We start from the raw sequence: 14,730 nt of genomic DNA on the forward strand, positions 1-14,730 counted from the left end.
GAGGAACAAGCAATCATTAATAATGTGTTTAAATTGAATGAACTTTCAAATGAAATAAAAATTGGCAAAAACTATACATTACTTATACCTTGAAAATTCTGTCGTTTTCTTTTGTAGTAAATTTTTTAAAAAATATCTCCAAAATGGGGTCTGGTAGGGGAAAGGTAAGTGACATTTGAAAAGGTTCTTAGATTTTTCTGCTTATTTTAAGTACAAAGATAATTGTTACCTTAAAGTTTATCAGATGTTTTGATTGATGTATCTTACAAAAAGTTTTTTTATGACAGTGTATAATGCAATAAAAAAATTATAAACTCATTTCTTCAATGTTTAAAATAATTTATCAATTTTTTTTTTCTTGAATTAAAAAAAAATATTTTTTTTATTAAGCAAAAAGAAATGTATATTAAAAAAAGAAATGTTATCCATTTTCAATGTTGTGATTCAAGTTTCTTGATGTTTAATCATTAAATCTTCTTACTACATCCATGCTCTACATATTATCGATTCTAATATCTATATTTTCATTTTAATTAGTTATTATTAATTCACAATTGCTCAATCTAATAAATTTTCTTTAGTTTAAAATAATAAAAACAAATACGAACCGCCTTTGACAACCAATTGTCCGTCCACCATATTAATAGAAATGAATTAATTAAAATTATCTTTGATGAACAATGTCTTATTACACCAAATGAAGACACTATTTAAAATTGCACAGTAGAGTATTATAAAAGGGCTACTATGCACGAAAGAGGCAAAATTAATACGCGGTAAGATTGGCTAAATCTATCTAATTGTTGATAATGGAGGCAGAATTCGCCATGGCCGATTATTGTATTAACTCTACTTGCTTTTACCAAAAATCCAACTGTGATTATGAATTTCGAATTAATTCATTTGCGTTAACTGCGAGAGAGGTTATCAGCGCAATAGGATCATTAGCGAACGGATTTCTCAAATTCGCGAAATTTGGCAGGATTGGTAGTTTATTAATGTTTAGTTATCTACGATGGAAAAGAGTATTTAAAACTTGGAATAAGAGAAAACAACTGAAAATGATCTTTATTAAGAGTACGCAAATTTCACAAGTTTCAGTTGATGGACAAAAAAATCACACGAAGTAGTCATATAACTTAGTACAAAGTCCTTTGTCTCTAAGATTATGTACAAAAGTATGTAAAGGTGACACAACATAAAACACATGTGTTACACAGTAGTAGCATCCAGCTTTTCACCTTCTGTTGACTCTCAAATAAGCTATTCCAAACACAATCGCAGCTCCTATTAAGCCCCCTATCAGAAAGCATAGGAATCCGATTCCACCAGCATAGCCTGGAAAAGAGTGAAGTGATTTTATTAAACCTGATGAGAGACAAATTTTTTGAAAATTCAAAAGAGAGTAGCAAAAGCAACAACAGAAGGTGCTATGTGTCCGAAAAATAAGCCTTGTTTTAATATAAAAAATATACATATTACTTACAACTGAATAATTTTAATTTATTATTTAAAACAACATACTATAAATTATTTTTCTACATAATATTTAAACATTACTCATTCTTTCGGCTTCTCACATTATTACTTGATAGATAAAATTAAGAAAGAGATAAAATAACTTGAAATATTTAGTATTTAAAATTTCCGTTTATTACGAATTAATTAATTATTTTCTTAGAAAATTAACTAAATTTATTCATTCATTATCATTCTATCATATCAAAAGTGGAAATGCATCTACAAGTATGTTACTCCAATGATGAAAAAAAAAAAAAATGGCATCACAGGTCCAGTAAAAGTTATGACGTTCTTTTGAAGATTAGCATTCAATTTTTTTTTTCATTTCTCCTTTCTATCAGACCAGAAAAAATAGCCATTTTGGCGTAGATAGTCATTTTAACCAAAATAATTACTAATGATGAAATAGCGCATGCACACTCATATGGATTCAGAATTCAAATGGCAGTCTATGGGATGGTAATATATCGCTTTTCCGAAAAAATAGAAGTTCAGATTTATCACCTTAGTAAAGGCATATGTTGAATAGGTTGTATGCTTAATCAGCGTTCATTAAAAAGTATGTTAATCAAAAGTGTTTTTTATAATTTTTTTTAAAAAAATTGAGGAAAACTTCAAAGATTGATTTCAAACTATAAATCTATATATACAATGTAATCTATATATACAAACACATACCTATATATGCGATCCTTTTTTTTACACATTTATGTGTAGTAAAAATGTAATAATTTATACATTTTTTAATTAATAAATAATTAAATTATTTATAAATAATTAAATAATAAATAAATAAATAATAAATAATTAAATAATAATTAATAATTTATAAATAATTAAACAATAATTAATAATTAATTTTTTTAAATTATTAAATATTGATAATTTAAATATGTGCCTGATACATTATAATAATATATATATAAAAAGAAAAATCTTTAAATGGTGTAAAACAAAACGTTATTTGTTTTGTTAATTTTATTTATTTAAAATGCTCGAGTATGACTTGGATGAAATTTTTATTAGTTGAAATCTTTGAAAATACAGTACTCAAAAGATTTTAATATGCATTTAAACCTTTTATTACTTTTTCAGATACAAAGTATATATAGAGAAAATAATATAAATCCACCGTTTTTTGTAGAAGATAGAAAACTAATTAGAATTTAGGGTTTGAAATGAAGCCAAACGGTTTTATCTAAGTCGTTTTCTATGCTATGGATAAGTAAAACAGAAATTAACTCTGTCAAAAGTATGATATATGAATTATGAATGGTTTGATAAAATGTAAATAAATAGGAACTCACTATTGGTGTAGGGTCTTTCAGGCCCAGATACGATTTCATCTGCAAAGAAAAAAATATTCATACATTTTATACTAAATTTATAAATCATGTATATTTAAGCTATCAAAATAAAACTCTCAAATGGAACATAAAGTTATAAAATTTACATAAAAATCTTAAAGCTAATAAGTAACTATAGAACTAGTTTTTCTTCGATTTAATTTTTCTTACTTTTATATATAAAAAAAATGATGGGAATTGTCAACAGATATAATACTACTCACTATGGTGTCAAAGTTAATCTATTTGTTACTAATTTATATATCTATAAAATATTAAAAGTTTTTTTAAAGTGAAATATAAAGTTATGACTAACATTAAAAAATATATTAGTCGTTGTAATGACAATAAATAAATAAGTAATATAGCTAAGGAATTATTTTTCTCTAAAAAATAATTTCTTCTTCCGTTTTTTCTTTCTTTTTTGCTGTTTCTTTTTTGTTATACATTTCATTTCCTATGGGCTCTGTTATACACCAAGATGTCAAATTGTTCTTTCATACTTTACAAACTTAAAATAAGAGTGTTCTATAAATAATGAACCTGAAGTAATTAAAATTTATTCCATTTTCAAGTTTTTGCCATCATTCTTGAAACGTGTAGCAAAATGCCATACGAATAATAACTTTTGCATAACACTTTTCATGTCTTTGTTAGAATCATTTTTAACTCGCTTATCTCATATCAATATCCAATTTACATGAAATATGTATTTTCTTAAAGATATCTTCATTCACCAAATTCTGTGAAATTATGTTATAAATCTTTTACAGTTAATCACAGAAAGAACCCTTTTTACACGGGATTTAAAATTTTAATCATGCAAAATTCGGGTGAAAATTTTTTTAAAGTGTTCTGTGGTTATAATAATGTGTTAAAAGATCAAATGTAAATACATTAAAATACGATATTAACACTTCTTCTCGAAATAAACTAAAAAAATGCTGAAAAAATAAAATTTGTTTTATTAAGTAACTAAAGACACCAATTTTTTTTAAAGGTGCTTCAAGGCAAAAAGTCTTAAAAATATATAAAATGTATAAAACATACTTCTGAAATAATTGCTGCAAATTGGACTGGGTGCCAGTTGCATTTTATTCGGATCCGAATCCAGCAAAATGCAGCTGGTGGCCAAGATAGTGTTTCCTTGGCAGAAATCGTAGCCGAAGCAAGTTCCTTTTCCATATTCAATGCATTCTCTGGCGCACTCCTCTAAAGTCAGGTTGGTTAAAGGAGGAAGCTTGCTGCCAACAGTCCTCTTCTCTGGATTCTTCTTGAATTCGGTACTGAATTTTCCTGGATTAATATAGCAAAATTACAAATGGATATTTAAAGACAATTTTATATTATTAGAAATGCATAATATTGTTTCCTTGCATAATTAATATCCTGGTAAAAAAGAGAGTTTTACTATAGCTCTAACGGATGTTGAATGGATGCCAGGTCAATGACCTCCGATCTTGTTAACCATTTGGCGGCTTGGTGATTTTTTTATCATGGAATTTGGTGATAAAAATGAAGGCCATTGAAAATTCTCAAGAATTTTGGCGATAGCTCCATGAGGAGTCGACTTATCGCTTTTATTCCAAAACTTTTGATGCCCTACCACAGAAGTTATAAAAAGCAGTGTCGAATCGGCGACAAGAATAATAGTAGTCCAGTTGAGCTCAAGTGAGTAGCTGAACAAAATCTCTCTATTGAATGTTGATCTCCTACGAGTTGCTGAGCACTTTGTGTTGCTACTATTGTTTATCACCATTGTTTACTGTTTCTATAAAAATGTCTAAGCCATTAACAGTGAGCTTGGAACTTAAGTTTTAGCCTGACAATATTAAAACCATTATCCTGGTGTATAGAGTTGATCACTTCAACCCATCTAGCTATTAATACAAAAGATTTTCATCTTTGGAGTAATGTGAACGACATGGTTTACCAGAAGAAGATAAAAGGTATCATTTTTAAAAAAAATGCCGTATTTAATTCACTTTCAAAGTCAAAGAAAAAACATTTTAACCTATATCTGACAGCATTTTGATTAGGTTGCATTTTTCTGAAACCCCTGAAAGTTCTTACTGTGAAATCACTATCATTTTTCTCATTCTTTTAATAAAAAAGGCTAATTGTACAAGTGGCAAATTTAGTTATTCTACGGTTCTAGACATTCCATATTAAGAAGTTCTATTAAGAAACTGGCTAATTTAGATTCACATTTCAATACATTTTCAACTTAATCAAAGCAGTAATGATTTATTTTAGGAAGAATTTTCTGTTAAGTAACCTTAAGAATTTTATCCTTGTTTAACAGTCTTGTTGTTTAGTAATCTTTTAACCAGACATCGCTAAAATAAAATATTTTTATTTATATTTTATTTAGCGATTATTAGGTTGCATTAAATGTAGACTAGATTTGTTGCAAAGCCAATTGTGGGTGATGCTTTTTTTTACCACTCTTTTACGCAAGACCTTTTTTTGTTCTCTTGATTTGTTTCTCTCACCCCTTTTTCATTAATTATTATTTGCTTTCGGTCGGTAAAATCTCATCTACCATTTTGCTCGGCATTCAATTTTCTAATAAATAGTATTTAAGCAGGCACTCAGTGATTATGAATTCTGTGATAAACAAATTTAATGAAAAGGATAGGAACCTGAACAATCAATATTGACAAAATATTAATATTATTATAATATTTTATACATAGAAGTATTTTCAATAAATTTATTTGGCTGTTGGGATTATAACTTTAAAAATAGATTTGACTACTCTCCCATAATTCCAGCTACTCAAGACAATTACCTAGCCTATCTGTAAAGACTCAAAAACTATTGCAATAATAAGTCGTAGGTCAATTAAAACTCACACTGTATAAAAGTATCGCCATATATCAATGACAAAAGTATGTTTTTCTCACCCCGAAACAACGAACACCATCGTTTATTGTCAAGACTCTAACCACCACGTAGCTGTTACGACTGAAAGGAGATAAAGTGAAGAGAGCTGCGGGAGTTGGTGGCTGACACCGGTTTTTAGGAACTCCGGTAGATGAGTTTAGATTTTAATCGAAATTTAATTGTACATACGTAAATAGTTATCGTTAATTTAATCCTTAAAGTATAATAAACATGTGTTGTCAAGAAAAGTGCCACATGTCAAGGCATGTGATACTTATATTCTCGAATATAAGTATCTCGATATTTATATTCTCGAATACATAGTAAAAACTTACTTTAAATTAAGATTCCGGTAGTTTCCAATTCATCATAAAGTTGGAAAAATTACTTACTGACGTAATGACCGCAGCTGGCACTCTTCCTCGATATTTTTTCTCTTTGTTTCGGGTTCGGATAATGCACCGTGTGAAGGAAACAGGCCTCCTTCTCCTCAGTTGGACAGTGGTCGAAAGAAAGACATTTGTACCCTGTTCGTTTTATGCAGGCTCTGGCGCATTCTTCCACATTGCTTAAGGGGAGGACCTCTTCAGCTCCTAGATTCAAGACATTTCCTGGACTGCGATTGAAGTTGTCGGCATACTTTCCTGTGAAATTAAAAGAAGAAATTCATTAATACTGTGAAATTTGACCACTAGATATTGCTATGATGTCAGTGGAGTAGAGGATAATGAAAGACGCTTATGTATGATGAAAAAAGGGCGAACCCAGGTAAAGACAGTGATGATGTATAATTAGCAAAACTTCAATCTATAATTTCATGAATATAATACTATTCATATTGCTTATATATAATAAGTATTTAGCATTTAGTATAATTAATACATTTGTATATCATCTTTGTATTAATTTGTATGATCTTCGCCAATTATGAAATGAAATTATATCCTTTATTTTAAAGTAAAATTTGAAATGTGATTTATAAATGAACTAATTCGTTGAGACCGATATGCAAAAGTAAATATTCCATCACATGCTTGCTGTTTATGCTTAGAAATAGTATAATGTTATCACCTAAATTTTTTCGCCAATAACTTACTAGCATTATCAACTAGAGTTATCTTAACAAATCCAAGTCTATTCAGCCGGAATAATTTATATTCGTTATTTAAAAGTAATTTTTTTAAAGTCATTTATAAATGAATTTATTTATTGAGAAAGATGTGCAAAAAAGCAGCTATTCAATCACATACTTGCTGTTTATTCTATTCTTAGAAATACGTTTAATGTTATCACCTGAATTTTTTTGCCAATAACTTTCAAGTATTCCATCTTAACAAATCCGAGTGCCTTAAGTCAGAATAGCAACGAAGAATTTAAGCACCTATATGACCGAAAAAAATATCTAACTGAAGAAATTCTGTTTCTCAAGCCTTCTACTATTCTGACAGAATATATGATTAATTTTAAGAACTAAGTTAATAAAAATGTATTTTTGCTATTCAGATTTATACATTTATTTATTACAAAAAATAAATATATCTAATATTCAAATTATTATAATAATAAATATATGAACATTAAGTATTTTATTTAAGTCTTAAAAATTATTTATTTGATTAATATAAACTTGTGCATATTCCTTTATAATTCTTTAAAGAATTAGTCTGTGACAAATTCATGAAAAATCCTGATTTGAGATATATTTTCTAATATTTATATTTTATGAATAAAATACGTAAGTCAATTAACTTGGTTTACTCTTATAACTATCTTAAATAATTCTTTACCATTTTTAATGTCCATATCTCTGACGCAATATAATTATATTCTAATCTAATCTAATTTTTATATATTCAAAATTGCAGTTAAGTAACATTTTTGATTCAAAATTAGAATAAAGTTAATCAGTAAATTTTCAGGCTCTGTTGCGCCTTTTATATCAGATGCCAGATTGAACTATACCAGTTATTGTCAATGACAGTCAAAAGATGTATTTAGTTGCTAATGTGTTTAATATTTCCCTTTAGCAATTAAATACATTTGTATGTGGTTATTTACCCCCCCCCCCAAAAAAAAAACTCTTCTTACTTGTAATAAGGTTGCACATATCATTTTTCTCCATGTCTGATTCTGATAGATCTGCACCATAATTTTTGCTCAAAATGCATTCGGCGCCCTTTAGACAGTAAGATACGGTTTCGCAGTCCCTATAGTCAAGGCAGATCCTCTGACATTCGTCATATCTTAATCTGCCCATGTTCTTTACGGTCGATCCAGCAGTATTTTTGAGTTTGTAGCCTACTTTAACTACTTTCATGCGTGGATTCAAAACATCTACAAAATAAAAAAAGCACATTTTAATATGAAATATCAAAACGCATTTAAAAAAAATTATATTATCTTTCTACTGAAATTAATTCGAGGAATTTTTTAAAAAGATTTTTTGCATACGAGATATACAAAGAGAAAGTATCATAAACATTAAAAAAATCGAATTCGCGATTTTAACGAATTTTTAAAATTTGGTATTTGGTCTTTACACCTAAGATGTAGATTTCAACGAATTTTGAAGATATCTATTCAGAGGAAGTTTGCTTATCCGACTGTACACCGAATGTAAGTTAACACGATAACTACAAGATGAAGAGACCCAGACAGATAAAATTTGGTTCACAGATTTAACATCTAAAATATAGATCCATAACAAATTTGGAATAAAATCCGCAAAGGGGTTGAAACGTCTGTCGGTTTTAATATCTGCATCCATATTAACGAGATGATTAAAAAATGTAACAACATAGGTAGGCTGATATTTAGCAAGGCTGGAGATATCAGGAAAAGAGGTTGAACCACTCTTTAGGTGGCTTGACAACATTGAGAAAGACCTAATCCTGTTGAGGGTCAGAAACTGGAAATCTCTGTCGCTGGATAAACAGCGATGGTTAGGATGGATGATTAGGATAGTCATGGTTTCTTCTAGGCTGTATTTTAGTTTAGCTATATTAACGCCCCGTTTTAAAGCAACACTAGGGTTATTTTGGGACAGACCTCGTAATTTTGAATCGCTGTCAGATGACGAGGACGACACCTGAGCTGGTACCCTCCTCTCCACACTACGCCACACCAACGGGAGGACATTTGGCCAAGACGTTTAACGTGCACCAGATCCGCTTGCACTTCTTCGGTGGAATCGGGTCTCGAACCTGAAGCCCTGAGGTTCCGAAGCCGAGACCTTACCACCAAGCCACCGCGGCTCCACTTCTAGGTTGTAACAACAACTTGAGTAACTAGAACTACAAAAACAACAACTCGGGTAACGAAATTTGGCTCATAGTCTCTAAAATGCAGATCATTAACAAATTTAGAACTGCAACTATCAAAAACGAACAAAAAGATTGACCATATGTTGGTATCCATTTTCACAAGCATCTGAATGAAATGATGATGATGTCGTGTCCGCGTTACCACGGAAAGGGGGTGCAGTAGCTTCTGAGGGTAAAGACCCCTGAACACCCGAGGGCAGAAGTCTGACTTCTAGCTCATATGAAGATGAAACTCACACATTCGCTTGCACAACCTCTTTTTACAGGGGGGCACATTCACACACCTCACAGATGAACAACCATGGCCGAACGGGGATTCGAACCCGTCCAGATCACGTTGAAGATGCGCTACCCCTATGCCAGGACGCCGGCATCTGAATGCAATAATTAAAAAAAATGTAATGACTTAAATTATGTAATTTAGTAAATGATCTTATGACTTTAATTACAGTTATTTGTCGATTGATTGGAAAAATAGAGTCCAAAATACGAAGGTGTTCTAGTGCTCTTGTATTAGTCCTATCCCAGCGATTAATTGTCAACGATCGCACGCTAATAGGCTCTTTAGTAATTATTTTTTCCTAATGGCGTGCGATTAATAATACAAGTACATTTATTAGAGGGTATGCGGGAAAGTTGTGAGGAGACTCCTCCCACAAGTTTTTCAAGTACTTACTTCCTACTAGTTCGAAAAGACGATCATCCTCTCCTGGATCTGTAACTTCGATGGAACTGGCTGTAATCTGGATCTGCAGAAAGGAAATAAAATTAATCAGCATACAAAAGTTTGGAAAAATGGAAAACGAAAGGATTGAATACTTTATGAAATAACACCAACTATTTTGTCATCTTTATCCTTTAGAACCAATTTTAGCATTCCATCATGGACTTGTCTTCGAAGATTTTGAAGCATGAGATCAGTGGAAGGAATAAAAGTCCCGTTGTCTCCTATGGAAAAAAAGTAAAAGTTTTTATAAATATTTTTTTTACCTTTAATTATACGAAATATACAAAGAGAAAGTTTTGTAACAGTCACAAAAATAGATTTCGAGAATTTGAAGAATTTTCGTGTGACAGGCTGTCGCAGGTCCTAAGAATATATTTTCGTAAAGGTCAAAATACATTTTGTGAAGATCTTTCCAAAAAAATGTGTAGATTTTTATGAACTTTTGAACAAAACCTATTCAGAGGAAATCTGTCTGAATATTAGACTGCAGGAAAGCATCATAACAAAGAGCTGGAAAGATAAAATTTGATGCACAGATTTGACATTCAGATCCGTCAAGGAGTTGACCTTTTTCTGGTCAGTATATTCATAGGCATATAAATGCGATAAACTTAATCATAAATAGAATTTGATACACAGTTTTAACCTTTAAAGCTCAGATTCTTTTCAAATGTTGAGTTAAATCTGTCAAATGGTTGACCACTTATCGACCTGTACTTTCATAAGCATCTGAATGCGATAAAGCAAAAATACCAATTTTGAATAAATAAAATTTGGTTTGTGATATTTATAAAATTATATTTCTGAGTGAAATTTTGGTTGCAATCTACTGGGAAAAAAAGGCATATTCTGTTTTCTTCATCATAATATGAAGCACAAAGTGGTCATTTGTGGTCGTTTTTAGTGTTCATGGCCGTATCCAAGATTCATAATCTTATCAGAGAGCATGCAAGAAAATTACAGCAGATGGTTTCCCTTTTTACGTTTATTTTTGATATGTTGCATTACATCATCTTATTTATGACACTTACGAATGTACAATTTACAGTCCTCCGTTGTGTCTTCAATTTTAGCTGAAGAATCTGCTCCAAAGGTACAAACAGCTCCACACATAGAGAAACCCCTGTAACATAATTTTAAAGTTTAATAAGCAACATCCATAAGAAAATAAAATAAAATAAATTTATATCAGCTTACCGAAAATTTCTGTTTATTTGGTACATAAAACCCCCCACGATTTTCTTTTCTAAATTCATGAAGATTAGAGATATAATAATGGTTTTTGATTTGGTTTGGTTTAGTTATATTAACGTCCCGTTTGAAGCAATACTTGGGCTATTTTGGGACGGACCTCGTAATTTTGAACCCCGGTCAGATGACGAGGACGACACCTGAGCTGGCACCCCCCTCTCCACACCACACCAGAGGAAGGACGTTTGGTCACGACAGATTTAACGTGCAATAGACCCCCTTACACGACGGTTCTTCGGAGGAATCGGGTCTCGAACCTGAAACCCTCCGGTTCCGAGACCTTACCACCAGGCTACCGCGGCCTATATAATAATGAAAAAGGATGTAACTGATGAGAACTATCGAATAAGAAATCAAGCACAAAAGTTTAAAACTCATTCGAAGTGAAGGGCTGAAAATACCTTTTAATATACCTTTTCTGAAACTACCTAAGTGATTGCAATTAAAAAGTTTCAGTATAAAAGTTATTCTTTATGATGAAGTGAAAATTAGTTTAATTTGAATAACCTTTCTATTTTCCATTCTAAGGCAGTTATATAGAAGTGAAAATTTCAGCTTTCGGTTATTTCCATCTCCTTTTGGCTTTTCTATCAACTTGGCCGGAATTTTCACTCTTCCAATAACATGTCCTTCACAGGTTCAAATCTAATTAAAATTAATCTCGGTACGCCTGTATAGAATCTATCTAAAAGTCTATATATAGCATAGAATCTAATCTATTTAAAAATGCTTACCACAATTATATAAATAAACGTTTGAAAAGTATTTTCTTTAGTAGACTCGGGCATTATTTAAGCATTTTTCCCAACCATTTTTTAAGTAATCGCCACTCTATTTTTTTTCGTTTTTATTTTCTTAAAGATCTTCTCTATTTTCTTAAAGAAAGGTTTTTAAAAAAGTTTTCTCTGATAGAGAAGTGCAGAACTTCCTGGAAATCTCCACAAAACATATTCCTTTTTTTTTTTTTTTAAATACAATAAATAAAGTATGACAGTAGTTAGTTCTTTTAAAATCATTTAAGTTTTTTTTCAGTCTTAAAACACAAACATGCCCACACATAGACCAAGCATTTACATTAGTTTCTGATAATTACTTAATATTCTATGCTTTGGGGAAAGAGCATAGACACAGGCTCACTTCTTATCTGAACAGTTGTGACTGACTTTCTACAGGTTCATTTTTCTTCCACACGATGTCGCTATTCTTATTGGGCATGGTCGTATGTTATTATAGAATTTATTCTTACGGGCAAATTTAGTAGAAATATTTCCCTTTGAGAAACTTAGCTTATGCGAATAATTACTTAAATCGTTAGACAATATATAGTGCCACGTTACCCCCATTCCCCATTAGGCTTAAAATCATAACGCCTACAAAATGTAAAAGCTTACCCTATAAGCTCAAAAACCCCAACAACAAGACAGATATCATTCGATATCAAGATATCCTTTACAAGATAGATATCATTCGATGTCAATATATCCTTTACAAGACAGATATCATTTAATGTCAAGATATCCTTTACAAGACAGATATCATTCGATGTCAATATATCCTTTACAAGACAGATATCATTTAATGTCAAGATATCCTTTACAAGACAGATATCATTCGATGTCAAGATATCCTTTACAAGATAGATATCATTCGATGTCAAGATATCCTTTACAAGACAGATATCATTTAATGTCAAGATATCCTTCAACAAGATATCATTCAATATCATTACAAGATATACTAGTAAGTTTAAAGACGCTTTCTTTTTTCGATGAAAAGAAAAAGCAAATATCAGCGTTTTTTAACTGTTGTCTCTATATCTGCTACTTGAAATACAAACAGTTCACTTGGTTTCTCCCGGCTTAACCCTTTCTAAACACGTTAATTTTTAAAAGTTGAGGAAATTTTTTCCCTTTCTATCTATTTAGATTATTACCATTTGAGAAACCTGCAAAAAATAATCTTAGATTACAACCATTATAGAAATTAGCATAAAATAATCTTACCAGCAAGCACCTTCAGATTCCAAACACTTCGTGGCACAACTGTCTTCATCTGATATACCTTCCTGCTCGCTCGTACCTGTAATCTTCTTGCCCTGCTGAGGTGGCAACACAAAGTCAACTGCAATGAAATGGTTCAAGAGAGAAATTAGTGTTTCTTTTTCTAAGCTTATTCATGAAGTAACAAACGCCTTTGGCAGGGGTTGTCACGTTTATTATGTCATTAATATTTATACAAATCTGTAATATCCTTTTCCTGCTTAGTTAATCTCATAATAAGGAACGGAAATTTATAAATATTTTTAGTAGATGCTGAATTCAATGTCATCCTATCTTGGCGAGTATTTGGCGATAAAAAAGAAGGTTCTGATAGTTGCAGGAATTTTGGTTATGTCTCTACTCGGAATCGAAATTTGTTAATTCTCCTGGAAAAATCCTAAATTTATCGAAAAATCTATATGAACATGAGAGGCTAAAATTATTCAGAGAGTACTCTTTCTGAATTTGTATTTGTTGAAAGAGATCTAGCTATTCACTTTAGGAGCTATTATTGGTTTTAAATTAGAGATTTGTTAGCTACTTGCACTGAGAGCTTTTACAAGTTATGTTCTTCATGTTCATCTCAACAGCGTATTTGCTACTTGAGTTTTGTATTTTTCGTAGAATAAAGGCGTCTATTTCTCCAAAGATCCAATCAGTTTTAAATTAACCAAGTGCCACTTGAACTTTACATCGTTCCACAACACTATTTTTCAAAAGGCCATTAGTAGTAATTTGGTGTAATATTCCCCGTTTCCCAGTACTGATAAGACATTGTGTTGTACTGATTCATTGTGTCGTCGCTGTTACTTACTAAACTCCTCGAGATAGCCAGATGGTGGATCTTTCCACCTGGGTGGTCTCGCATCTGTTCATTAGCGACTACAATGAAAGACCACATATGGAATTCCTCGTCCCAGAGGTATTGATAGTACCTTCAAAGAGAAAGGGGTGTTCAAACATCTGGATGCTAGATGTTTCTCTTTGTGAAAGGACCTTCCCACGACCTACTGGCGCCGCTGAGAGAGCATATGGCTGAACCCCGATTGGCCGAAGGAGAGCTCAAATGACCAATGTAAATTAAGAGGCGGAGATTGTCGCCGAAATAAAGCGTGGAGAGAAGAAACGAATTGCAGGAACTGTTGGACTACGCCCACGAGTTCGGAGTCTGAGAAACTACCCCTGGAATGGTCGTGTTGACGAGATGAAGAATTGAGTTTCAAGAAAAACCTTTGATTTTGACTGTTGTATCTCCTACTACAGGTGTAAATAACTATTTATTTAACCAAGATTAGAAAAAGTTGTTCTTTGTATATAGAGGGCTGTAAAACAAAGAATTGTCTGTAAATTCTGCTTCGTTATTTGATCAGTCTAGATCAGGACATTCCATTGTTAACTGTTGTGATTACGGAAGATGCAATCTATATTCAATATCATTATTGCAATATATATAAAAATATAAGCGAAAGTGCCACAACTTAATGTAGAAATAAATTATGTATAATAAGTAATACTTACGCAAAACTGGTGGCTTTCCAAGGACCTGCAGAGTCACATAAAGAGCATCGCTGAAATCCACCTAAAATTAATATAAATAGCATGAAATAAGTGTTAACAGGAATTTCATTTTCAAA

General features: G+C 31.3%; 1 protein-coding gene across 1 annotated transcript in view; it reads right to left on the reverse strand.

Moving 5' to 3' along the window:
• Positions 1 to 1,042: 1,042 nt before the first annotated feature.
• The window catches only part of LOC129965917 (uncharacterized), a 46,030-nt gene continuing 32,342 nt past the window's right edge, over positions 1,043 to 14,730 (reverse strand). The window contains exons 15-24 of the mRNA XM_056080203.1: positions 14,615 to 14,675; positions 13,061 to 13,178; positions 10,838 to 10,929; positions 9,918 to 10,027; positions 9,756 to 9,828; positions 7,845 to 8,090; positions 6,149 to 6,400; positions 3,918 to 4,163; positions 2,829 to 2,867; positions 1,043 to 1,338 (exon numbers count right to left, since the gene is read on the reverse strand). Coding sequence (XP_055936178.1) covers positions 1,238 to 1,338; positions 2,829 to 2,867; positions 3,918 to 4,163; positions 6,149 to 6,400; positions 7,845 to 8,090; positions 9,756 to 9,828; positions 9,918 to 10,027; positions 10,838 to 10,929; positions 13,061 to 13,178; positions 14,615 to 14,675 — 1,338 coding nt within the window. The 3' untranslated portion in view covers positions 1,043 to 1,237. The remainder of the gene's footprint in view (positions 1,339 to 2,828; positions 2,868 to 3,917; positions 4,164 to 6,148; positions 6,401 to 7,844; positions 8,091 to 9,755; positions 9,829 to 9,917; positions 10,028 to 10,837; positions 10,930 to 13,060; positions 13,179 to 14,614; positions 14,676 to 14,730) is intronic.

The sequence above is a fragment of the Argiope bruennichi genome, chromosome 1 (assembly GCF_947563725.1).
Source record: "Argiope bruennichi chromosome 1, qqArgBrue1.1, whole genome shotgun sequence".
In the NCBI taxonomy this organism is placed as follows: Eukaryota; Metazoa; Arthropoda; class Arachnida; order Araneae; family Araneidae; genus Argiope; species Argiope bruennichi.